At 46.2% G+C, this 26660-nt stretch overlaps 2 protein-coding genes across 4 annotated transcripts in view; both read right to left on the bottom strand.

Moving 5' to 3' along the window:
* KDM6B (lysine demethylase 6B) overlaps window positions 1–26660 on the bottom strand; it is a 456451-nt gene that overhangs the window by 217736 nt on the left and 212055 nt on the right. The gene's annotated exons all lie outside the window — the stretch shown is intronic.
* The window catches only part of CHD3 (chromodomain helicase DNA binding protein 3), a 58417-nt gene that overhangs the window by 8283 nt on the left and 23474 nt on the right, over window positions 1–26660 (bottom strand). Inside the window, exons 7-31 of one of the 2 annotated variants that reach the window (XM_075272433.1) lie at window positions 24135–24282; window positions 23802–23986; window positions 23343–23573; window positions 22950–23153; window positions 21225–21430; window positions 20695–20826; window positions 20469–20568; window positions 20195–20386; window positions 17726–17926; window positions 17510–17647; window positions 17251–17372; window positions 11642–11815; window positions 11423–11564; window positions 10363–10494; window positions 8809–8926; window positions 8412–8536; window positions 7750–7981; window positions 5531–5697; window positions 5276–5453; window positions 5023–5088; window positions 1676–1761; window positions 1154–1287; window positions 539–683; window positions 286–451; window positions 8–150 (exon numbers count right to left, since the gene is read on the bottom strand). In XM_075272433.1, the coding sequence (XP_075128534.1) occupies window positions 8–150; window positions 286–451; window positions 539–683; window positions 1154–1287; window positions 1676–1761; window positions 5023–5088; window positions 5276–5453; window positions 5531–5697; window positions 7750–7981; window positions 8412–8536; window positions 8809–8926; window positions 10363–10494; window positions 11423–11564; window positions 11642–11815; window positions 17251–17372; window positions 17510–17647; window positions 17726–17926; window positions 20195–20386; window positions 20469–20568; window positions 20695–20826; window positions 21225–21430; window positions 22950–23153; window positions 23343–23573; window positions 23802–23986; window positions 24135–24282 (3867 nt within the window). The remainder of the gene's footprint in view (window positions 1–7; window positions 151–285; window positions 452–538; window positions 684–1153; window positions 1288–1675; window positions 1762–5022; window positions 5089–5275; window positions 5454–5530; window positions 5698–7749; window positions 7982–8411; window positions 8537–8808; window positions 8927–10362; window positions 10495–11422; window positions 11565–11641; window positions 11816–17250; window positions 17373–17509; window positions 17648–17725; window positions 17927–20194; window positions 20387–20468; window positions 20569–20694; window positions 20827–21224; window positions 21431–22949; window positions 23154–23342; window positions 23574–23801; window positions 23987–24134; window positions 24283–26660) is intronic. The other variant, XM_075272434.1, reaches the window with a different exon arrangement.

Raw genomic sequence — 26660 nt, 5'->3', positions numbered from 1 at the left:
CACTCACCCGCACATTTGCGGCGTGTTCTCCTTCCATCTCTTTCTTCTCTGCTACCTTTGCATCCTTCTCTTTCTGTTCTTTGTTGTCAGTTTCCTCTCTATCGACCGGGGTTCCTCCATTTTCTGCTCGCTCGCTTGGTGCTGGAGTGGCTACAAAATGAACGAGAGACAAGAAATGTAGGGCACCTGATGCCCAGCCCCATCCTCTGCACCCTCCCCTATATTAAATAACGTAAAGTCCAGACAGAAGCCCCTATAGCACATCATTAGAGCGCCCCCTTGTACCTGGTTTGGACGTGCAGGGGGTGTTGGTGAGGCTGGGGTCTGGAGTGGTTGTGCTGGTCTTTATAGTAGGTGAGGAGGCCCGGGAGGACAGCTTGGAGTCTAGGCTGGGGTCGGGCATCAGCTCGGGCATGCTCCAGCGTCCATTGATGTGCTCAAACTCCTGCACCTGTGGGGGTAAATAAGGATAAGAGACATGCCATGGGGGCAGGTGACCTGCACTCATCTGGGGTTTCATCTAGTAAGCTACACTCACCTTTTTCTTCACCAGGGACATGACACCGATACGGGTCAACACCTGCTGGCGGGAAAGTCCTTCTCGAGGGACGCCATCAGCGAAGGTCTCAGAGCCGTCGGCGCCCGGTTCGCACAGATGTCTCATGAACAGGGATACGTAGGCTCTAGGGTACAAGACACAGATGAGGATATAGCCTGCGGGGAAGTCACTTCTAGAATGATCTTATGTACAAGTGATGTCAAGTTGCCCCCTGCTGGACATTATGGTGTAATCCATGGACATACCACGTTCCCATCAGACATGCCACAGCATCCTGACCAGCTCAGGCTGTGAGATATCAGGGTGCAGAGACCCCCTGAGATTTGTCCTGCACCAGGCGGTGGGTGTGAAGACACAGCTCTGCTCCCCCCCAAGGTATGGCCTGGTGCAGATGATAGTATACGTCTGTGTGAGGGAGGAGGCGAGGGGCTCATGCACCACCCCCAGGAAACAGACAGGGTGCCTGAGCGGCATCAGATGAGTAAGGGCATCATCACATGGGCGATGGCGGCACAGGCGGTAGCGTGCCAAGTATATACATATATGTGTGACGTGTGCATAGATAGCAATGCTGCAGATCTGGGGGGCACTTACTTAAATTCCTTCTCCGACTTGCCCCGTAAGTCTCTCACCAGCCAGTGTGTGGTGAAGGCGTCCTGCGGCGGCATACCCCAGCGCATCACTGCATTCAGGAAGGCCTTCCGCTGCCGCGTGTTGAACCCCAGAACCTGTGAGGAGATGCAGAGGAGGTATATACAGTCACGCGTGATACACAAGGCAGAGTGAAGTCTATGAACATACGGTTATTTAGTCATAAATTTGCAATGCTTCTCTGCCTCTTAAAGGGCATGTCTAACTTGCTAACCATTTTCTTTGTTCCAGTAAATCCAATATCAAAAATAAAGAAACCTTGTGAATCGTCTCAGCTAAACATTTCCTTCTGTGTGTATACGGCCACTGTGCAGACTACGTGTCTCTATAGTTACAGACTACAAACGCACTTAGTGTAGTCTGAGCCTATGCTTGCACTCCATCCTCCTCCACAACTCCCATAAGGGTATATACCATTGGAGCCTACATTGGCGATTGGTTCCCGTGGCTCGTTTGAGACCTTACCTCTATGTTTCCACCGACGCGGGCTAGCAGGGGTGGCAGCGGTTTGTCCTTCTCGTTGCGTAGCTGTCGGCGAGACTGTCTGCGGCCTAAAAAAGTGAAAGAAATAGTAGGGAAAGAGGTCAGCCATGATACCACCTAAATATGGCGCCCAGTGGTTGGGGTCTACTGCTCTCAGCCATGATACCACCTATATATGGCGCCTAGTGGTTAGGGGTCTACTGCTCTCAGCCATGATACCACCTATATATGGCACCCAGTGGTTGGGATCTACTGCCCTCAGCCATGATACCACCTATATATGGCACCCAGTGGTTGGGGTCTACTGCCCTCAGCCATGATACCACCTATATATGGCACCCAGTGGTTGGGGTCTACTGCCCTCAGCCATGATACCACCTATATATGGCACCCAGTGGTTGGGGTCTACTGCTCTCAGCCATGATACCACCTATATATGGCACCCAGTGGTTGGGATCTACTGCCCTCAGCCATGATACCACCTATATATGGCACCCAGTGGTTGGGGTCTACTGCCCTCAGCCATGATACCACCTATATATGGCACCCAGTGGTTGGGGTCTACTGCCATCAGCCATGATACCACCTATATATGGCACCCAGTGGTTGGGGTCTACTGCCCTCAGCCATGATACCACCTATATATGGCACCCAGTGGTTGGGGTCTACTGCCCTCAGCCATGATACCACCTATATATGGCACCCAGTGGTTGGGGTCTACTGCCCTCAGCCATGATACCACCTATATATGGCACCCAGTGGTTGGGGTCTACTGCTCTCAGCCATGATACCACCTATATATGGCACCCAGTGGTTGGGATCTACTGCCCTCAGCCATGATACCACCTATATATGGCACCCAGTGGTTGGGGTCTACTGCCCTCAGCCATGATACCACCTATATATGGCACCCAGTGGTTGGGGTCTACTGCCATCAGCCATGATACCACCTATATATGGCACCCAGTGGTTGGGGTCTACTGCCCTCAGCCATGATACCACCTATATATGGCACCCAGTGGTTGGGGTCTACTGCCCTCAGCCATGATACCACCTATATATGGCACCCAGTGGTTGGGGTCTACTGCCCTCAGCCATGATACCACCTATATATGGCACCCAGTGGTTGGGGTCTACTGCCCTAGGCCATGATACCACCTATATATGGCACCCAGTGGTTGGGGTCTACTGCTCTCAGCCATGATACTACGTATATATGGCACCCAGTGGTTGGGATCTACTGCCCTCAGCCATGATACCACCTATATATGGCACCCAGTGGTTGGGGTCTACTGCCCTCAGCCATGATACCACCTATATATGGCACCCAGTGGTTGGGGTCTACTGCCCTCAGCCATGATACCACCTATATATGGCACCCAGTGGTTGGGATCTACTGCCCTCAGCCATGATACCACCTATATTTGGCACCCAGTGGTTGGGGTCTACTGTCCTCAGCCATGATACCACCTATATATGGCACCCAGTGGTTGGGGTCTACTGCCCTCAGCCATGATACCACCTATATATGGCACCCAGTGGTTGGGATCTACTGCCCTCAGCCATGATACCACCTATATATGGCACCCAGTGGTTGGGGTCTACTGCCCTCAGCCATGATACCACCTATATGTGGCTCCAGTGGTTGGGGTCTACTGCCCTCAGCCATGATACCACCTATATATGGCACCCAGTGGTTGGGGTCTACTGCCCTCAGCCATGATATCACCTATATATGGCGCCCAGTGGTTGGGGTCTACTGCCCTCAGCCATGATACCACCTATATATGGCGCCCAGTCATTGGGGTCTACTGCCCTCAGCCATGATACCACCTATATATGGCGCCCAGTGGTTGGGGTCTACTGCCCTCAGCCATGATACCACCTATATATGGTGCCCAGTGGTTGGAGTCTACTGCCCTCAGCCATGATACCACCTATATATGGTGCCCAGTGGTTGGGGTCTACTGCCCTCAGCCATGATACCACCTATATATGGTGCCCAGTGGTTGGGGTCTACTGCCCTCAGCCATGATATCACCTATATATGGCACCCAGTGGTTGGGATCTACTGCCCTCAGGCATGATACTACGTATATATGGCACCCAGTGGTTGGGGTCTACTGCCCTCAGCCATGATACCACCTATATATGGCACCCAGTGGTTGGGATCTACTGCCCTCAGCCATGATACCACCTATATATGGCACCCAGTGGTTGGGGTCTACTGCCCTCAGCCATGATACCACCTATATATGGCACCCAGTGGTTGGGATCTACTGCCCTCAGCCATGATACCACCTATATATGGCACCCAGTGGTTGGGGTCTACTGCCCTCAGCCATGATATCACTTATATATGGTGCCCAGTCATTGGGGTCTACTGCCCTCAGCCATGATACCACCTATATATGGCGCCCAGTGGTTGGGGTCTACTGCCCTCAGCCATGATACCACCTATATATGGTGCCCAGTGGTTGGGGTCTACTGCCCTCAGCCATGATACCACCTATATATGGTGCCCAGTGGTTGGGGTCTACTGCCCTCAGCCATGATACCACCTATATATGGCACCCAGTGGTTGGGATCTACTGCCCTCAGCCATGATACTATGTATATATGGCACCTAGTGGTTGGGGTCTACTGCCCTCAGCCATGATATCACCTATATATGGTGCCCAGTCATTGGGGTCTACTGCCCTCAGCCATGATACTACGTATATATGGTGCCCAGTGGTTGGAGTCTACTGCCCTCAGCCATGATACCACCTATATATGGCGCCCAGTGGTTGGGATCTACTGCCCTCAGCCATGATACTATGTATATATGGCACCCAGTGGTTGGAGTCTACTGCCCTCAGCCATGATACCACCTATATATGGCGCCCAGTGGTTGGGATCTACTGCCCTCAGCCATGATACTATGTATATATGGCACCCAGTGGTTGGAGTCTACTGCCCTCAGCCATGATACCACCTATATATGGCGCCCAGTGGTTGGGATCTACTGCCCTCAGCCATGATACTATGTATATATGGCACCCAGTGGTTGGAGTCTACTGCCCTCAGCCATGATACCACCTATATATGGCACCCAGTGGTTGGGATCTACTGCCCTCAGCCATGATACTATGTATATATGGCACCCAGTGGTTGGAGTCTACTGCCCTCAGCCATGATACCACCTATATATGGCACCCAGTGGTTGGGATCTACTGCCCTCAGCCATGATACTATGTATATATGGCACCCAGTGGTTGGAGTCTACTGCCCTCAGCCATGATACCACCTATATATGGCACCCAGTGGTTGGGGTCTACTGCCCTCACCTTCTGTTCTCTCATCAAAATCTTCGTCCTCTTCTTCTGAGCCCACAGAGTATTCAGACTGGTTATCTGTAAAGAGGGAACAACAATTGAGCGCCATTTTTAAGATGCCAGTCAGCTGCCAAGACAGCCATGGGGAAAGAAGGATTTTGAAAATACAGCCCATGTTTCCACAGTTACAGACTACAACCACAAGTCGTGTTTTACTTCCTTGCCAATCTTCTCCAGAGCATTATAGGGTAAAGTGGATTCTTACCCTGATCCTCCTGCGCGGCGTCGTTGTAGTTCACTTGCTTCCTCACCCTCTTGCCCTTGCCCAGGTTGCGGGCCAGGTCCTCCTGCTGCTGCTCGTAGTGATGGCGGAGCAGCTTCTCCCAGTAGTCGGGATCCACGTTCTCTTCCTGTTTGATCACCTCCCGCTCCAGCTCCTCCAGCTGAAACCCAAAGCAAGAGATCAAGAAAATCTGCGTAGCCTGATGGATGGGCGGCACGCCTGCAGGATGGTTCTCACCTTCTCCTCTTCTCGCACCACGTACTGGGCCACTTTGAAGGAGCTGAGATACTCGTTCATGTTCTGGACTTCAGTGTCCTCCGTCTCGTCTTGGTTGCGATCCAGAAGTCGCGCGATGGCCCCGTTGTCATAGTGAATGACGCTGCTGTCCTCCTCTTTGTTATCACCTGGAAGGAACACAAATGGATAGAAATCACTTATTGGGGAATAAGAAACCTCCTTGGTTATAGGGCAAGTCTTATTGGTTTTAGATCTGTGGGTGTGATGCCAATTGCTGTAGCTGACCATACTGGAGTCTCATGTTGGGAGGAGTAGGACGTGTTCAGTCATGTACACACATATGTAACGGACTGTATCTGAATCTCACATTGGGAGGAGTATGACATGTTCGGCCACGTATACACATATGTAATTGACCATACCAGAGTCTCACATTGGGAGAGTATGACATTCGGCCATGTACACATATATGTAGCTGACCATACCTTAGTCCCACAGAGTATGACGTGTTCAGCCATATATACACATATATGTAACAACCCTGTAGCTGACCATACCTAGTCTTACACTGGGAGGAGTATGACGTGTTCAGCCATGTATACCCAGTATAGCTGACCATACCTTAGTCTCATATTGGGAGGAGTATGACGTGTTCGGCTATGTATATACATATATGTAACATCCCTGTAGCTGACCATACCTAGTCTTACACTGGGAGGAGTATGATGTGTTCAGCCATGTATACCCAGTGTAGCTGACCATACCGTAGTCCCACATTGGGAGGAGTAGGACGTGTTCAGCCATATATACACATATATGTAACATCCCTGTAGCTGACCATACCTTAGTCCCACATTGGGAGGAGTAGGACGTGTTCAGCCATATATACACATATATGTAACATCCCTGTAGCTGACCATACCTTAGTCCCACATTGGGAGGAGTAGGACGTGTTCGGCCATGTTTTACAGATCCCAGACCTGGGGGATTGACCAGAGAGCAGTCCAGGCTTCATCTGCTTGTATCAGAGGTGTCTGGGCGTCAGCCATTGATCTACTAGCAGCAGGCGGGATCATGGATGAACAGGATTAAGGGAGGGGGATGGGTGCAACTCACCTCTTATGTGGGTGGGTCATAGGTGTGGACACTAACCCCATATTAAAGGGGTTGTGCCGGTAAGGACATTTATCCCCTATCTACAGGACAGGGGATAGGTGTCCGATCACTGCGGCCTGGCTGCTGAGTCTCCCAATAATAGTGGCAAACGGGGGACCGAAATTTTCCCCTAAAGCCTCCAGGTGTATAGAGCACCAGTGCACTTGTGTGATCATTGCTCCATTCATGGCTATAGACCAGATTAGTCTTAGGGCTATAGTTCACATGGGGACATGGAGGAGGATTTTGACAGCGGAATCCAAGTCCTAATCCTCCTCCATACAATGTTAGTCTATGTAGACTGCTAGCAGAGAAAAAAGAAGCGACATGACCTTTCTTCAGGTGTTTTCCGCCTGAAGAAAGCAATAGAAGTGAATGGGAGGCGAAAGCTGCATTTTTTTTGCAAAAATAAGCGACGGGTTTTTTGCAAAAAAAAAAAACGTGCGGAAAAAAACGCGACGTGTCCCTAATGAGACAACCCCTTTAATATACTGTTATCTCTGCTCTTCTATATAAGGACATGTTCACACAGCAGTTTTTTCGTTCAGGATTTGCAGAAAAGCAGCTTTTTTGTTGCCTATTTTGCTGCCAAAGCTAGGAGTGGATTGATCAGAAGGGAGAAGCTTAAGAACTTCTTAGAAAACAAACTCTGCAACAAAAAAAAAAAAGCTGAGTTTCCGCAACGTGGGCCCCGGCTTCAAGGGGTTTTCTGGGTCTTTGATAACCTATCCTTAGGCGAGGTCGTCAGCAGAGGTCTGACACCAGGAACCCCGCGAATCATGTCTGAGGTTTCAGCGGAGCCCCATGACTGCCACTTTGTGTCACAGGTCATGTGATGTCACATGTATCATTCACCAGGCCTGTTCGCAACTCAGTCCCATTCAAGTGAATCAAGCACAGCCACTGTCCCTGCCAAGTTGGGAATAATTGCTTGTTATTCCTGACCATCAGAGGAATCGGGGGTACACAAAGCATACAGTATGGCAGCATGTTACATCTACTTCCCCATATTTGGGGTACACAGCTCTCACTCTGACAGCTGGGTCTGGACAGGCTCCTCTTACCTTCGATTTCGTCCTTAAATAGCTCTTCCGTCCCAAACTTCAGGATATCATCAAGCTCCTGCTTGGACATAGATCCGGCCTTGGAGCCTAGCCCTGGTCTGACCACCAGATGGGTCAGCATCATCTTCCTCTTGGCCACCTGTGTTATACGTTCCTCGACGGACGCCCGCGTCACAAATCTGTAGATCATAACTTTGTTGGCCTGGCCGATGCGGTGAGCCCTACTGAAGGCCTGCAAGAAGAGCAACAAGTGAGCGGTGAGCCCTACTGAAGGCCTGCAAGAAGAGCAACAAGTGAGCGGTGAGCCCTACTGAAGGCCTGCAAGAAGAGCAACAAGTGAGCGGTGAGCCCTGCTGAAGGCCTGCAAGAAGAGCAACAAGTGAGCGGTGAGCCCTGCTGAAGGCCTGCAAGAAGAGCAACAAGTGACTATAGGCCATGACACTGGAAATTTACTGTAAGGTAGACTAAGACACTACAAGGTGCCATGGAGACGACTGGTCCTATCCCACTACCTGATATCGAAAGAAAACGGAACAAACCCCCCCCCCCCCCATGTCATCTGCATGTATACTGCTATAACATCGCACCCCCCTTGGCCTACACGCTCGGTCGTGTACATGAGGCCTAAGTTGTGACTTCAGGGCAGCTCAGTGCTCACCTACCTGAATATCATTGTGGGGGTTCCAGTCGGAATCGTAGATGATGACGGTGTCTGCCGTCGCCAGGTTGATCCCCAGACCCCCGGCACGGGTGGAGAGTAAGAAGCAGAACTGCTGAGCTCCAGGAGCTACAAAAAAGGAGCAGAAGAACATAAAGGAGGATTCTCAACACAGGTACATGACAAATCTATAGCAGTGAGCCCCACGTGTCAGCAAGACAACCACGGCAACAAGCCAGCTGGGTCCACGAACTGGGATCAGAGATCACTCCGATGCAAGGAGACTCCTGATTGGCTGATGTACTAACCAGATGTTCAGGCCCATCCTACATATGCAATGTCTGTAATGAGAACGCCCCTTTAAGAGGTAAAGCTATGTCATGGCCATAGACCACACTCACCGTTAAATCTGTCTATAGCCTCTTGTCTCAGCGTGCCAGTGATCCCGCCATCTATCCGCTCGTATTTATATCCCTCGTAGTCCAGGAAGTCTTCTAACAGGTCCAACATCTTAGTCATCTGCGAAAAGAAGGCGGATGAATACAGAGCGAGTGACTGGGAAGGCTAAACCAAAAATACTATCGTCGTGGTGCTGAGCGTCCAAAAATGTCTCCCTCTACTCCATGTCCATGTATGAGCGCTATTAGAACAGATTGTCCTCTGCCTCTTTTATAGACAAACAGCACCCCACTTGTCTAGTGGTTGTGTTTGGTATTGCAGCTCATGCCCTTCCTTGTAGATGAATAGGGCTAAGCTAAAACATAGCCCATGGACAAAATGGTGGTGATTTTGGGACAGTGGGCAACCCCTTTAAGAGGACTGGTACTCCTAATGTAAACTCTAAACCCCATTAAAGGGGTGTTCCCCTCTTTATAGGTTATCTCCATAGGTTAGGGGGATAATTTGTAGATTGGTTCAGGTCTGATCACTCAGATCCCATCGGTCAGGAGAACGGGCGAAATGTTGAAATATGCCTTTAAGAGTGTCACCAATTTTTTTTTAATATATATATATATATATATATAAAAATCAGAAAGTGAAATCTATCAATTTATTTCCAATCTGTTTATATTTTGTGATTGTAGATTTTTTTGTTCTGTTTTCTATACAGGATTATGGGGGCGGCCATCTTGTCTAAGCTTTTCCTCTGCTCTGTCAACAGCATTTAGTGATCTGCTTTACAGCATAGTCATGGCCATAGGCAGCAATAGACTGAGGCCAATTCTCCCGTAGACTTGAGTTTTCTAGGCATGCTCTGTGCAAGGAGAGGGAGGAGATAAGCTGTGACATCATCTATTGTCGGTAGTGATGTAATGATGGCTCAGTGTTGTTATTTATAAAGGTGTTATCTTCTATTGTGATCCTGGCTGTGATGTAAATGAGAAAACTGCTGCAAAGAAAACCTCTACAGAATTGACAAGCGTCGGTCTATTATTAGGCTTAGCGGTCAGAGTGAATTTTTCAAGTTGTAGATCTGAATTGATATATATAAAAAAGTTGTTTAAAAATAGGTTTAACCTATTTAATAGGTTTAATATAATTGACAAGTATCGGTCTATTATTAGGCTTAGTGGTCAGAGTGAATTTTTCAGGTTGTAGAACTTATTTAAAAATAAATTGCTCTGAAAAATATACATATATAAAAATAAGTTGTTTAAAAATTGGTTTAACCTATTTAATAGGTTTAATATAATTGACAAGTGTCGGTCTATTATTAGGGTTTGTGGTCAGAGTGAAAATTTCAGGTTGTAGTACTTTTTTATATATGTATCTGAAAAATGTATAAAAAAAATTCTTTAAAAATAGATTTAACATGAAAACTTTGTACAAAAAAAAAAAATAGGACAATAGAAGCAAAACATGTGGCAACTGTTCTGCAAAGACGCTGTAGGAGATTCATAGGCTCTGTTCACGCAGGTGCGAATATGGCCTTAGAAGTATCATGAAGACAAGACCTGGGAGAAGATGAGCACTCGATGTCCCTGTTCATGCAGCTTCCGAAGCATCTTCTGTAGGAGGAGCAGCTTTCCCGAGGACTTGATGAGAGCGCCCCCCTCGTAGGCACCAGTCGGGAGTTTGGGAGACTCCTGAACATGAAACAAAATGTATATGTGAATGTAAATATGTGTGGATTGTAGATAGATACAGCATTTATTTGCCTGGCTCTATGGTAGTGTTTTCTAATGGAGGCAGCTCGAGGACCAATCACATTGGACTTGACATCGATTGCTGCAGCCCCTTCACTACTTTCCGAGAACAGCGCCATACATTGTATAGTGGCTGTGCTTGGTATTGCAGCTCAGTTATATGCTTTGAATTGGTCATGTGACCAATGGATGTGACGTCACTGACCTGAGAAACAGGACCTCTTGACAGGTCATCATGCAGAAAAGTAACCCCTGTGATTGGCAGACAGGACGTCACGGGAGGCGGTGCCTTGTCCACATGACGGAGCTGACCTCACAACCCAAATGTGAAATTGACTCCTATGGATAAGTTCTCTCATACCCATAGGGAGTGTAACAATTCCTTTAGGAGTTGTACAGAATAAGGAAAACATGGCTGCTTACTTTTAGAAGATATGGCTGGTATTGCAGTCCAACCCAATTGGAGTAAATGGAGCTGAGCTGCAATACAACATGCAAACTGTGGACAGGGGGTGGCGCTGTTTTTGAAATAAACCAGCCATTTCTTTTGTAACCCTGGTCAACCTACTTAGGATAGGCCGTACATATCTGATCAGTGGGGGGCAGACAGGTGGCCCTACATGGATCAGCTCTTTCCAATGCCCACAGTATACACAGTGGCTGGCTCCGATCTCCGTATAGTGGCTGAGAGCCGCTATTACAGCTCAGCTGAGCCGTAGTTATAGAGGGACTGGAGCTATCTGTTTCTGTCGGGTGTTGGAAGTGGTCCCAAATAGCTGATCTGAACAGGGGGCCCAGTTGTCGGCCATCCATCAATCCCATAAATAAAACCTCCTGGACATCCCCTTTAATAGATGCTGTAACTCACCATTGCAGCCACCGGGAAGAGGTACGGATGGTTGCAGCACTTTTTCAGGTCCATCATGATGTTCAGTAAGGATACCTGGTTCCCTCCTCCTCGCGAGTTGAGAGCCTCGAAGTTACGAGTCAGGATGAACTTGTAATATTTCCTGTGAAACACAGCGCAGATATAGGAGGGGCCCATATGGGGTGCACCATGAGATCCCCCATCCACGGCCTTACTTACTTCTGCATGGGACTGAGCTCCACCCTGACTATCAGCTCCGTCTTTGCCGGCATGTTCTTGAACACATCGGCTTTGAGACGGCGCAGCAAGTGCGGACCCAGGAGGTCGTGCAGCTTCTTGATTTGATCTTCTTTGGAAATATCTGCAAATTCTTCCAGGAATCCCTCCAGATTACTGCAAGGAACAGAAATGCACGGCATAGGAATAAATCCAGGATGGAGTCAGCGACTATGTAGGGAAATATTTCATATTGCACATAATCCATTAAAGGGGTTTTCTGGGACTTATACAATGATGATCTTTACTTTAGGATAGGTCATCCAGATGTACCTGGAACCCGGCACCACCACAGATCAGCTGGTTGAAGAGTCTGCAGGGTTCGGGTGAGGGCTGTGACTTCTTCACTGAATACTAAGGACAGCGCCGTACGTATTATAGTGGCTGTGCTTGGTATTGAATGGGACTGAGCTGCTGCTGTAAAATGTGACTATGAACATGAGGTGGTTGGTTCAGGGAAGCATTATTTAAACATCTGATCGGGTGGGTGCCATGTGTCAGACACTCACTGATCATCTATCTAAAGATAGGTCATCTCCCAGAAAACCCCTTTAAATGGCTGGGATAGATGCTAACCCTGATACTGGATTTAGATGGTGTGACACATAAGCAGTTTTACAGACAGAACCCCCTGTAAGCCCATCAGCACCCCTGTAACAGGTCCCAATGAACTGCAATTGAAAATGGTAGCGGGGGGGCCTATAAATGACCTATTATGCTACACGTGTGGGCCATTATATTACACGTGGGGCACTGAAGGAGCCATTATATTACATGTATGGGGCCATTATATTACATGTAGGAGCCATTATATTACATGTAGGGGCCATTATATTACATGTAAGGGCCATTATATTACATGTAGGGGCCATTATATTACATGTAGGGGGCCATTATATTACATGTAGGGGGCCATTATATTACATGTAGGGGCCATTATATTACATGTAGGAGCCATTATATTACATGTAGGGGGCCATTATATTACATGTAGGGGGCTATTAGGGGTATGTAGGGGTATATCTTCTCTTCTCAGCTTATCTGTGTCTACGTCTGTAACATATTACTCTGTATTATCCTGTATCTGTATTACTATGCTGCTGTAACACGCTGAAATTTCCCCAAGGTGGGACTATTAAAGGATTATCTTATCTTATTATATTACATGTAGGAGCCATTATATTACATGTAGGAGCCATTATATTACATGTAGGGGCCATTATATTACATGTAGGGGGCCATTATATTACATGTAGGAGCCATTATATTACATGTAGGGCCCAATATATTACATGTAGGAGCCATTATATTACATGTAGGGGCCAATATATTACATGTAGGGGCCATTATATTACAAGTAGGGGCCTTTATATTACATGTAGGCGCCAATATATTACATGTAGGGGCCATTATATTACATGTAGGAGCCATTATATTACATGTAGGGGGCCATTATATTACATGTAGGGGGCCATTATATTACATGTAGGCCATTATATTACATGTAGGAGCCATTATATTACATGTAGGGGCCATTATATTACATGTGGGGGCCATTATATTACATGTAGGGGGCCATTATATTACATGTAGGCCATTATATTACATGTAGGAGCCATTATATTACATGTAGGGGCCATTATATTACATGTAGGGGGCCATTATATTACATGTAGGGGCCATTATATTACATGTAGGGGGCCATTATATTACATGTAGGGGCCATTATATTACATGTAGGGGCCATTATATTACATGTAGGGGTCATTATATTACATGTAGGGGCCATTATATTACATGTAGGGGGCCATTATATTACATGTAGGGGCCATTATATTACATGTAGGGGGCTATTATATTACATGTAGGGGCCATTATATTACATGTAGGAGCCATTATATTACATGTAGGGGGCCATTATATTACATGTAGGGGGCCATTATATTACATGTAGGGGCCATTATATTACATGTAGGGGGCCATTATATTACATGTAGGGGCCATTATATTACATGTAGTGGGCCATTATATTACATGTAGGGGCCATTATATTACATGTAGGAGTCATTATATTACATGTAGGGGGCCATTACATTACATGTAGGGGGTCATTATATTACATGTAGGGGCCATTATATTACATGTAGGGGCCATTATATTACATGTAGGGGCCATTATATTACATGTAGGAGCCATTATATTACATGTAGGGGCCATTATATTACATGTAGGCGCCAATATACTACATGTAGGGGCCATTATATTACATGTAGGGGGCCATTATATTACATGTAGGGGGGCCATTATATTACATGTAGGGGGCCATTATATTACATGTAGGGGCCGTTATATTACATGTGTGGGCCATTATATTACATGTAGGAGCCATTATATTACATGTAGGGGCCAATATATTACATGTAGGGGGCCATTATATTACATGTAGGGGCCATTATATTACATGTAGTGGCCATTATATTACATGTAGGGGTCATTATATTACATGTAGGGGCCATTATATTACATGTAGGGGGCCATTATATTACATGTAGGGGCCATTATATTACATGTAGGGGGCTATTATATTACATGTAGGGGCCATTATATTACATGTAGGAGCCATTATATTACATGTAGGGGGCCATTATATTACATATAGGGGGCCATTATATTACATGTAGGGGCCATTATATTACATGTAGGGGGCCATTATATTACATGTAGGGGCCATTATATTACATGTAGTGGGCCATTATATTACATGTAGGGGCCATTATATTACATGTAGGAGTCATTATATTACATGTAGGGGGCCATTACATTACATGTAGGGGGTCATTATATTACATGTAGGGGCCATTATATTACATGTAGGGGCCATTATATTACATGTAGGGGCCATTATATTACATGTAGGGGCCATTATATTACATGTAGGCGCCAATATACTACATGTAGGGGCCATTATATTACATGTAGGGGGCCATTATATTACATGTAGGGGGCCATTATATTACATGTAGGGGGCCATTATATTACATGTAGGGGCCGTTATATTACATGTGTGGGCCATTATATTACATGTAGGAGCCATTATATTACATGTAGTGGCCATTATATTACATGTAGGGGCCAATATATTACATGTAGGGGCCATTATATTACATGTAGGGGCCAATATATTACATGTAGGGGGCCATTATATTACATGTAGGGGCCATTATATTACATGTAGGGGGCCATTATATTATATGTAGGGGCCATTATATTACATGTAGGGGCCATTGTAGGGACCATTATATTACATGTAGGGGCCATTATATTACATGTAGGGGCCATTATATTACATGTAGGGGCCATTGTAGGGACCATTATATTACAAGTAGGGGCCATTATATTACAAGTAGGGGCCATTATATTACAAGTAGGGACCATTATATTACAGTCCTATGAAAAAGTTTGGGCACCCCTATTAATCTTAATCATTTTTAGTTCTAAATATTTTGGTATTTGCAGCAGCCATTTCAGTTTGATATATCTAATAACTGATGGACACAGTAATATTTCAGGATTGAAATGAGGTTTATTGTACTAACAGAAAATGTGCAATATGCATTAAACCAAAATTTGACCGGTGCAAAAGTATGGGCACCTCAACAGAAAAGTGACATTAATATTTAGTAGATCCTCCTTTTGCAAAGATAACAGCCTCTAGTCGCTTCCTGTAGCTTTTAATCAGTTCCTGGATCCTGGATAAAGGTATTTTGGACAAACAATTCAAGTTCAGTTAAGTTAGATGGTCGCCGAGCATGGACAGCCCGCTTCAAATCATCCCACAGATGTTCAATGATATTCAGGTCTGGGGACTGGGATGGCCATTCCAGAACATTGTAATTGTTCCTCTGCATGAATGCCTGAGGATTTGGAGCGGTGTTTTGGATCATTGTCTTGCTGAAATATCCATCCCCGGCGTAACTTCAACTTCGTCACTGATTCTTGAACATTATTCTCAAGAATCTGCTGATACTGAGTGGAATCCATGCGACCCTCAACTTTAACAAGATTCCCGATGCCGGCATTGGCCACACAGCCCCAAAGCATGATGGAACCTCCACCAAATTTTACAGTGGGTAGCATGTGTTTTTCTTGGAATGCTGTTTCTTTTTGGACGCCATGCATAACGCCTTTTTTTATAACCAAACAACTCAATTTTGGTTTCCAAAATGAAGCTGCCTTGTCCAAATGTGCTTTTTCATACCTCAGGCAACTCTATTTGTGGCGTACGTGCAGAAACGGCTTCTTTCTCATCACTCTCCCATACAGCTTCTATTTGTGCAAAGTGCGCTGTATAGTTGACCGATGCACAGTGACACCATCTGCAGCAAGATGATGCTGCAGCTCTTTGGAGGTGGTCTGTGGATTGTCCTTGACTGTTCTCACCATTCTTCTTCTCTGCCTTTCTGATATTTTTCTTGGGCTGCCACTTCTGGGCTTAACAAGAACTGTCCCTGTGGTCTTCCATTTCCTTACCATGTTCCTCACAGTGGAAACTGACAGGTTAAATCTCTGAGACAACTTTTTGTATCCTTCCCCTGAACAACTATGTGGAACAATCTTTGTTTTCAGATCATTTGAGAGTTGTTTTGAGTAGCCCATGATGCCACTCTTCAGAGGAGATTCAAAATAGGAGAACAACTTGCAATTGGCCACCTTAAATACCTTTTCTTATGATTGGATACATCTGGTTATGAAGGTCAAAGCTCACTGAGGTTACAAAACCAATTTTGTACTTCAGTAAGTCAGTAAAAAGTAGTTAGGGGAATTCAAATCAATAAAATGATAAGGGTGCCCATACTTTCGCACCGGTCAAATTTTGGTTTAATGCATATTGCGCATTTTCTGTTAGTACAATAAACCTCATTTCAATCCTGAAATATTACTGTGTCCATCAGTTATTAGATATATCAAACTGAAATGGCTGTTGCAAACACCAAAATATTTAGAACAAAAAATGATTAAGATTAATAGGGGTGCCCAAACTTTTTCACAGGACTGTACATGTAGGGGCCATTATATTACATCTACAGCGCTGAAGGGGCCATTATACTATATGTAGGAAAGTGAAGGGGCCACTACAGGACATGTGGGGCACTGATGGAGCCATTATATTACATGTGATGTCCATTATATTACATGTGTGGCACTAAAGGGGCCAATAAACTACATGTAGGGTCCACTATATTACTTGTACTGATGGGGTCATTATACTACATGTGGGGGCATGGAGGGAACCATTACATAACTGCTGATGGGGGCTCCAAAATATCCTTATTTTGTTAACATTTATACGTGACTGCTACTTTGGGTACTTGGTTGGAACTTTTTTTTTTTTTTTTTTTACTAGGGACTACTTCACTTGAAACGGTTGAGAAACACTGGTGCAGACCTGGGTGAACTCTCAGTGCATATGACGTCCTGGACTGGTGCCAATGGTCCTGCCCAACCTGTACACAATGGTCACAAAAAGTCCAGTTCTGGAAGAAAACACCTACTTAAATCGTTCCGGAGTGAGGAAGTTAAGAAGATGGAACAGTTCCTCCAGGTTGTTCTGCAGAGGGGTTCCTGTGAGGAGCAACTTGTAGTCAATCTGGTAGCCATTGAGCACCCGGAAAAACTGCAAATAATATAAAGTAGAGTAACACGTCAGTGGTGATATCGACAATAAACCCGCACTAGGATCTAACCTCTATGAATTCCTCCATTATAACTGCAGAGAACCGCTATGACTACTCCAACTCCCTTCGTACACACCTTTGATTGGTTGTTCTTGAGACGATGAGCCTCATCCACTACCAGACAGGCCCAACGGATGGATCCTAAAGCCGCCTGGTCAATGGTGACCAGCTCATATGACGTGAGGAGGACGTGAAACTTGACTTGAGCTTGAGCCTAGAATGGAAGGAGGAGGGTTAAGTTAAAGAAGCCCCAAAAAAACCACCCAGGTCCCTGCAGTTCCTGATAGGTCACCTTCATCTTGAAGGCCTTCTTCCCTCCTTTTATGACATTGTCCTGGTAGGAGAATTCGTTCTCTCGGATAACAGCTCGACTGTCCTTGTCCCCCGTGTAAGTCACCACGTAGAAGTCTGGGGCCCACATCTGGAACTCGCGCTCCCAGTTTATGATTGTAGACAAGGGGGCGCTAACAAGGAAAGGGCCCCTCGTATGTCCCTGAAGAGAAGGGAAGATTATTGAATGTCCTCCAGGTATTATTACATGGCTACAACCTGCAGCCTGCAATGTAGAGACATGCAGCCCTCCAACCATCAGATACGGACCTGCTATACATGGCTCAGTGTGATGGCGGTGATATCACATGTATATCGGATTATAACATTTTACTAAAACCAAAACAGTCAACATAATTTTGACTAGTTTTTTACTATTCCATTGTGTTGCATGAGGGCTTGTTTTTTGTAGGGCGAACTGTGTTTTTTGTTGGTATCATTCTGTAGGGGGACAGAGCTTTTAAATCTTCTTCGATCTTGAGATTTCAGGATCAATTTTAAAATCCGATTTCTGATAATTTTCTAGCCTAACCCGATCGTGAAATATGCTCGATCGCCGATCGGGATCCGATCTTTCCCCGATCCCGATCGTTCAACCCTAGTCAATGCTTCTCTATGGGAAATGTCACTTTTAGGGTTGAGCCGATCTTGAGATTTCAAAAACCGATTTCCGATCATTTTCCAGCCGATCCCGATCGTGAAATTTGCTCAATCGCCGATTGGGATCCAATCTTTTCTGATCCCGATCGCTCAACCCTAGTGTTCACTCTTACAATGTGATGCATGTCATGGATGCAGTAAATACCAAATATACATAGATTTCTATTGTTCTTTTTAGTCTATATTTTTTACAGAATAAACTATTTTTTCATTGGAGGTTTTTTTGTTTTTTTTTAAACATTATATTCTACGTTTGACTTTTCAGTCCCAATATGGGACATGACCAGCAGGGGGCTCAATTCCTAGTATAAAACACTGCAATATTTCTGCAGCGGCTCAGATCAGTCGTGTCACAGTCGAGCCTGAAAATGTGGCTAATACACGGACTATGTCTCCTGGCCCAAACACAATAAATGGACTCTCTGGGCCTATCCTTAATATAGGTCATCAATATATGATCGGTGGTGGTCTGGGACCCGGGACCTTCACCAATCAGTTTTTTGAAGAGCTGCAGCCTCTTCCATATGTTGATGATGTTACGTTCATTGGTCACATTGTACAGGAGAAACTCAGGCCCATTCAAGAGAATGGGACTGAGGTGCAATACCAAGCACAGCGATTACACTATATACGGTGCTGTGCTTGGTATTCAATGAAGAGGCTAAATGGCTGAATGAAACACAGATGCCTGTTCAGCCATCTGATCTGTGGGGGTCCCGGGGTTGGACCTCCACCAATCACATGTAAGTTTCCGTCGGTATGCAAATGAGTTCTCTCGCAGCACTGAGGGCGGTCCCCAACTCTCAAACATACACTGGGGGCGTCCCCAATGCTGCGAGAGAACTCTCCAATGCTGCCTCCATCTTCAGGAACGGCCTCTTCACGCGTCTTCTTCTGGTCAAACTTCTAGGCCTCAGGCAGAGCCAACTGCGCATGCCCACAGGCCACAAGAAAATGGCCGCTTACTTACTGTGTAAGCGGCCATTTTTCTTGTGACCGCGGGCATGCGCAGTTGGCTCTGCCCAAGGCCTAGAAGTTTGACCCCACCAGCGTTGGAAGAAGACGCGGGAAGAGGCTGTTCCTGAAGATGGAGGTGGTGCTGGAGATTTTTCTCTCACCATTCAGGATGCCCCCAGTGCTTTTGAGCGCTGAGGACCGCCCCCAGTGCTGCGAGAGAACTCATTTGCATACCAAAGAAAACCCATATTTCTACCGAACGGCGGCGCGAAGAAGACATCTAAAGGTGGGAGAAGAATAGCTTTTCTTAAGGCTATTCCTACGTGTTAGGGACAAAAAATTGTGTTTTAATGATAGCATCTCTTTAAACATAACCATGTACAGAGGGCTTGTTAGTGGCAATCCTTGGGTTAGGGTGCACAAGTTGGGACCTACCCCTAAAAATATAGATAAAAGGACCACACCACCTTGCTGTTTGCACATAAGTAGATATATTTACTAACACCGGCAATTCTGTACAGCGCTGCGGAATATGTTGGCGCTATATAAATAAAATTTTTTATTATTATTAATTTTAATTATTATTATTATTATTCTGATAGTGACGTTTCGGTCTTGTGACCTTCGGCAGGATCAGGTGGTAATCCACCGCAAAAGGAATGGAGGCAAAGCCATGCATTTCATTTTTTGACCCATCTAACGCCTTGAACCCCAGGATATCTGATCTAATACAATACACTGCAATGGTACTGCTCTGCAATGTATTGTAAAGTCCATAGACTTCTATTACAGGCTGCCTTTCACGCCATCTTACCTCCTTATAAAGAGAATACAAAAACACTATGGTCTGTATGGTCTTTCCCAGACCCATTTCGTCGGCCAGGATGGTATCTGTGCCTTGTGCCCAGGAGAACCGCAACCAGTTTAATCCCTCCAGCTGGTACATATGAAGAGTGCCCCCGGTGGAGGAGACGAACAGCGGCTGCGTTTCATACTTCACTGTCGGCTGTGTGGATAAGAGATCATAGACAATGTATGATGTATGTGAACGGACAGACATCCAGGCTCCCGCATGTGAATATACTCACGTCATTGGTGGGGGATCTCGGCACATCATTGATATACGATTCCTTGTGGCCCCTCTTGAACTTTGTAGGACAGGAGCTGCTGTCGCCCATGATCAGTTCCCTGGGGAGACAATATTATGACGTTTATATATTGATAGGAGTCGTGACATGGCAGAATTTTTAAATAACGCCCCAGTCGCTAGTGTACAGGCTTATGGGGGTGGCAGAAAAGATGTGTATAAGGTACCTGTGTCTCCAATACATCTCTTTGTGGTAGTCGTAGTCTGGTAGCTTCATGTTGTCCTCTTCCCATGTCGACTGATCGTAGGAAAGGTCTCTCCACTTCACCAGGTAGCGGTACGTTCCCTTCTTATCCACACTACAAAAGAAAAAAATTTACTTTTTCACCTGACGCAGGTCTACAAGGGTGGTCTGGGCCAACCCTAGGATACCCCCATTAACGTTTGATCTTGGGGGTCCGACTGCCGGGACCAACACTGATGGTGAGAACGAAGAGATGTGAACCCAATGTGAGGCCCTAAGGCCTCATCTATCTTCACAATCACAATCCTATGTGTAATAGGCCCTAAATACACCTACAGCTCCTAGGCGGGCTATGTGTCTCCATGTTAACAGACAGGAAACAAACTCTTTGTAATGTGATCCTGTGTTTCCTTCAGTATCAGACTACGCAGAATTTATATGCAGTCTGTTACAAGGAAATGTATAGTCCATATAGCTGAATAGCTGGTTTATACCGTACAACACCCCTCTCACCAGTGGTTGATAATCCTGTGTATAGCCATCCACTCTGGCTTGATCCCGTATCTGTAGAACCTCTCCTCCATGTCAGAGTATTCGGCGTCTTTGTTCTTCTCGCTCTTTCCCTCGTCTTCTCCTGAGCCGTAATCAAAAGGCGGTGGCTCATCCATGTCGTTTTTCCTCTGAAAGTTGCGGTACATGACAGTGTGGAATATCTCCAGCTGAAAGGAAAGTGGTGAGGAAGATGATGAAGAGGGAGCGATGAGACACCGACAAGAAGAAACCTCTTCTAATAACATAGGAAAAGTAGTTGGGGAGGAGGGGGATGCAGCTGCAGCTTCTATCTACGTCTGCGAGACAACATGCTGTGAGAGGAGCAGAAGAAGGGGACATCCCATTGTTTCAGAGGACTAAGCACAGCAGAAATAGGCAGCAGGAAATAATACCAAATCTTCCCACTGTCTAGGTCTATGACTACATGAGTAACGGGATCTTCCCACTGTCTATGTCTATGACTACATGAGTAACGGGATCTTCCCACTGTCTATGTCTATGACTACATGAGTAACGGGATCTTCCCACTGTCTATGTCTATGACTACATGAGTAATGGGATCTTCCCACTGTCTGTCAATGGCCCGCTCAGTAACGCCATCTTCCCACTGTCTATGGCCAGCTCAGCAATGCCATCTTCCCACTGTCTATGGATGGCTCAGCAACGCCATCTTCCCACTGTCTATGGCCAGCTCAGTAACGCCATCTTCCCACTGTCTATGGATGGCTCAGTAACACCATCTTCCCACTGTCTATGGCCAGCTCAGCAACGCCATTTTCCCACTGTGTAGAGCCAGCTCAGCAACACCATCTTCCCACTGTGTAGAGCCAGCTCAGTAACACCATCTTCCCACTGTGTAGAGCCAGCTCAGTAACGCCATGTTCCCACTGTCTATGGCCAGCTCAGCAACACCATCTTCCCACCGTCTATGGCCAGCTCAGCAAAAACATCTTCCCACTGTCTATGGCCAGCTCAGTAACGCCATCTTCCCACTGTCTATGGCTGGCTCAGTAACGCCATCTTCCCACTGACTACATCTATGACCAGCTCAGTAACGCCATCTTCCCACTGTCTATGGCCAGCTCAGCAACGCCATCTTCCCACTGTGTAGAGCCAGCTCAGTAACACCATCTTCCCACTGTGTAGAGCCAGCTCAGTAACACCATCTTCCCACTGTGTAGAGCCAGCTCAGTAACACCATCTTCCCATTTTCTATGGATGGCTCAGTAACACCATCTTCCCATTTTCTATGGATGGCTCAGTAACACCATCTTCCCATTTTCTATGGATGGCTCAGTAACACCATCTTCCCACTGTCTATGGCCAGCTCAGTAACACCATCTTCCCACTGTCTATGGCCAGCTCAGTAACACCATCTGCGCATTGTCTATGGCTGGCTCAGTAACGCCATCTTCCCACTGACTACATCTATGACCAGCTCAGTAACACAGTACTGTCTATGTTTATAGCCAGCACAGTAACCCCATCCTCCCACTGTCTATGGCCAGCTCAGTAACACCATCCCCCCACTGTCTACGTCTTTAGCCAGCTCAATAACACCATCTTACTACTGCCTACATCTATCGCCAGCTCGGTAATGCCATCTTCCCACGGTCTAGACCAGCTCAGCAGCACAACCTAGAAATGCTTCGGACGGGGATGACCACCTCATATAAACATACAGACCTGGAGTTCTGTGATCCAGCAGCAGTGCCAGTACGACATTCCCGACCATTTCACAAAGAACTCTCTCTCTGACCGCCCCTGCAGGACTCTGGGAGGCTCCTGGTCCGGAGCAGCATTGGGTATCTGAGGGAGCGGGACACCCTCTGGAGGAACCCCCCAACGCCAGTGCAGAATCTTCTGGACCCGACCTTTCAGTCCTGGGCACTGCAAACCAAAAAGTTATGATAGTGTCTATTAATTAAATGGGTTGTGATTTATACTGAAGATCCATCCACAAAATAGGCCACTGGTATCAGATTGGTGGAGGTCCACAGATCAGCTGATCTGGCTTCCTCGGATAAGGGAAGGTATTGCTGTGGACAAGGCTACTGTCAAGCTTCTCCATCCACTCACCGTGCATCGTGGGCAGAGCCATTCCCCATGTGGGATATCGGGCAGTGGAGGGTTGAGGCAATGGATGTGGTAGGAGGATACACAAGCGTCACAGCACAGCAGCTCTCCTCCATCCTTGCAGACACGACAGAACTCCATGTGGTCATCTTCTTCTTCACGCCTATCTCGTCTACGTTCCTCCATCTCTTCTTCCTCTAGTTCCTTGGCTTCCCATTGGACTCCTTCTTTCTCCTGCCACACAAATTGGACATTTTACTCGATTGTACCTTACATTACAATCTGATAACTAGGCCACTTATTTCCATGATCATCTTAATGGGAGAAGCAATTTCATAAGAGCAGACGCCTCCTTGAGGATAGGTGCTAAGATGGTGGCATTATATTGCAAGCTCGTCTCCGTAAGATACATAATACCATTCCATCTGTATTCTGACATTGTAAATGAGACAACCTACTTACACAATGGGGACAGCTCCACTTGCCCTGAGGGGCTTTCTCTAATTCTGGTTCTAGGCACACCAGGTGATAAGCCCGGGGACATGTGTCACACAAGATGATCTCGCCACCTTGTTGGCAGACCTCGCAGTAGTCCTGGTGGTCTGTTTCGTAGCCCTCACCGGCAGAGATCCCTTCCTCCACGACAACTACAAGGAAGAAGGAAAAAAATGAGACGCTTCTGAAGTGAACGACCAATGGTCTCCATCACCATCTGCCTTATGGCCGTCACCACTACCTCCACCGTCTGTCTTGGATATCGCTGCCTATCTGCGGCTTTCTTTCCAGTTCTCTCACCTCTCCACACTTTACCTTTCTTCTTCTTTTTTCCTGCCGGTCTCCCTCTCTTCCTCTTTACCCTTCCTGAACTGTCTGAAGGGGCAGAAGAGCTGTGGACGCTGGAGTTCTCCATGTCGGACACTTCTGGGTGCTCCATCTCCTCGCTCTGTGGGAAACATGGAAAGCTCTCACTAAATCGGAGCTGTAAAATCGTTGTTGATGGACAATGTTGTTGGTCCTGGACCAAATAGAGCCAAACCGGCCAACAGCCTCAACCTGAAGCTTAACAACGTTTGGGGAAGACTTATCTTGTTGTAAAATGAAATTATGCTCAGGGGAACTAAAGCCATGTTTAGTCCATGGACTATGCTGGGGATACCCAACTGGTGGACTGTGATCCAAACTGAGACCAAATCCAAGTTGTCCAGAAGCCACAGACGTGAAGTTATAGATGCATTGGAAGAGTCAGGGGTCTCCTATTATGTCTCTATGATGGTATGTGGGCATACCAAGGGGCGAACCTTAGAGAGTTGTGTGCGCCAGCGCTTGGGCCCGTCGGGGAAGCAGAGGCTTTAAGTCGATATTTTTCTTCACTTTATTTAGTCTTTTCAGTTCAGATTAGAGGTCCGATATGGAGTCTGAGTTAAATTATGAGTCTGGGGGAAATCTGGTCTGGGGTCTGAATTATTTTTGGGGACTGATAAGGAGTCTGAGTGAATTGTAATAGTCTGTGGATTGATTTATTTTAGGGTCTGGGGTCTAATTCATTTAGGTTTCCGATAGGCAGTCTGAATACATGTTAAAGGTCTGTGGCCTGAATTATTGGTTTTAGGTGTTTGGGGGGGGGGGGGGTCTGATCTGGGATCTAACCCATTTTAGGTGTCTGATATGGAGTCCGAATTCATTTTGACAGTCTGGGGTCTGAATTTTTTAGGGGGCTGCTCTGGGGTTTGATTCATTTTAGGGGTCTGATATGGATAAAGGTCTGGGGGTCTGAATTAATTTTTTGGGTGAGATAGTCTGGTCTGGGGTGCAATTAATTTTAGGTAACTGATAAGGAGCCTGAATGCATTTTCAAGGTCTGGGGTCTGAATTATTTTTAGGGGTCTGTGGTCTAATTCATTTTAGGTGTCTGATCTGGGATATATAGGAGAAGTTTTGTTTTGGGTCTGAATATTTTGGGGGTCTGGCGTAATTCATTTGGGGGTGTGGTCCGACTTAATTTAGGGGTTTGGTTTTAATAAGGTGACATCTTTACTACTGGTTCTTGGACCCTCACTTGACCATAGACTTTCACTAAATCGAGTTGAGCACCCATGGATTATACCATTAATCTGTGCAGTAATAGGGGTCTACTGCGCCGGTAGAAGAAGGATTGGTGCTCGGTTATCTAACCTCACGTATATTACACAAGGCGATACATAAATGAAATAAAAACTGGAATAGTCCCCCCTCCTAGCGCGGGGCCCAGCTGGGACCACGACATATAACATTACAAATGAGGCTTGGCAGGAGCCCGTCAGGTCATGTCCCCTAATTCATTTCCTACAAGACTACAATCCCAGTGGGTTTCTATTGGGCGACGTCCAAACCCGGCAGTTTACAGACAGCGGTTATAGATCTGTGCAAATATGGAAACCTGTAGCAAAGTTCACCTGGCCACAGAATCGTGGCTGATGGCCATGGCCTCTACCAGCAGTCTAATGACTATGACGCCTGACAGAGAGATACCCCTTCATACACACAAATACCCTCCCAGGGATAGGCGGCGTCATTTGTCTATGTTGGAACAGCACATGGCCATTGGGACAAGCTGATACAGAGAAGGCGTGTATGGCTTTAAAGTAAAGGTGGTGGGCGGCTTTATGAGAGAATACGTTACTGTATACCAGGGGCATCACTGACTGGGGTCTGCCATAAGATGAAGGAGAGAGCTGAACAGCTACTCTAATCCAACCACGTCACACTCATACCCCCTATGAACTCACCCAGTCCCTTACTGCCCCCAAATAGTAATAATACTAACCTATATGTAATTTATTGATGACCCTTCCTTAGTGTCCTCATGCCTTATACTGTAATGCCCCCTGAGGCTGGTCTTACACAGTATAAATCCCCATTTAGTGTCCTCCACACAATATAATGCTCCCTTAGTGCCTTCACACAGTATAATGCCCCTATAGTGGCCCTATACAATATAATGACCCCTTAGTTTTCCCCACACACAATATAATGTCCTTTTAGTGGCCTCAACATGGTACAATGGCCTTACAGTAGGCCCATACAATATAATGCCCCTGTAGTATTCCACACATAGAAAATTGCCCCCCCCCCACACACACACACATTCAATATAATTAGTCTGTAAACTGCCCTTAGTGAGCTCCACATGGCCTATTGTTTCCCTTACACAGCATAATGCTTCCATAGTGTCCCCACACAATATAATGCCCCGTTAGTGAGCTCCACGTGGTACAATGTCCTATTCGTTCCCTTACACAGTATAATGCCTCCATAGTGTCCCCACACAATATAATATTCCTA

The sequence above is a fragment of the Leptodactylus fuscus genome, chromosome 5 (genome assembly GCF_031893055.1).
Source record: "Leptodactylus fuscus isolate aLepFus1 chromosome 5, aLepFus1.hap2, whole genome shotgun sequence".
Lineage (NCBI taxonomy): Eukaryota > Metazoa > Chordata > Amphibia > Anura > Leptodactylidae > Leptodactylus > Leptodactylus fuscus.
This window is presented reverse-complemented; position numbering and strand designations above follow the sequence as displayed.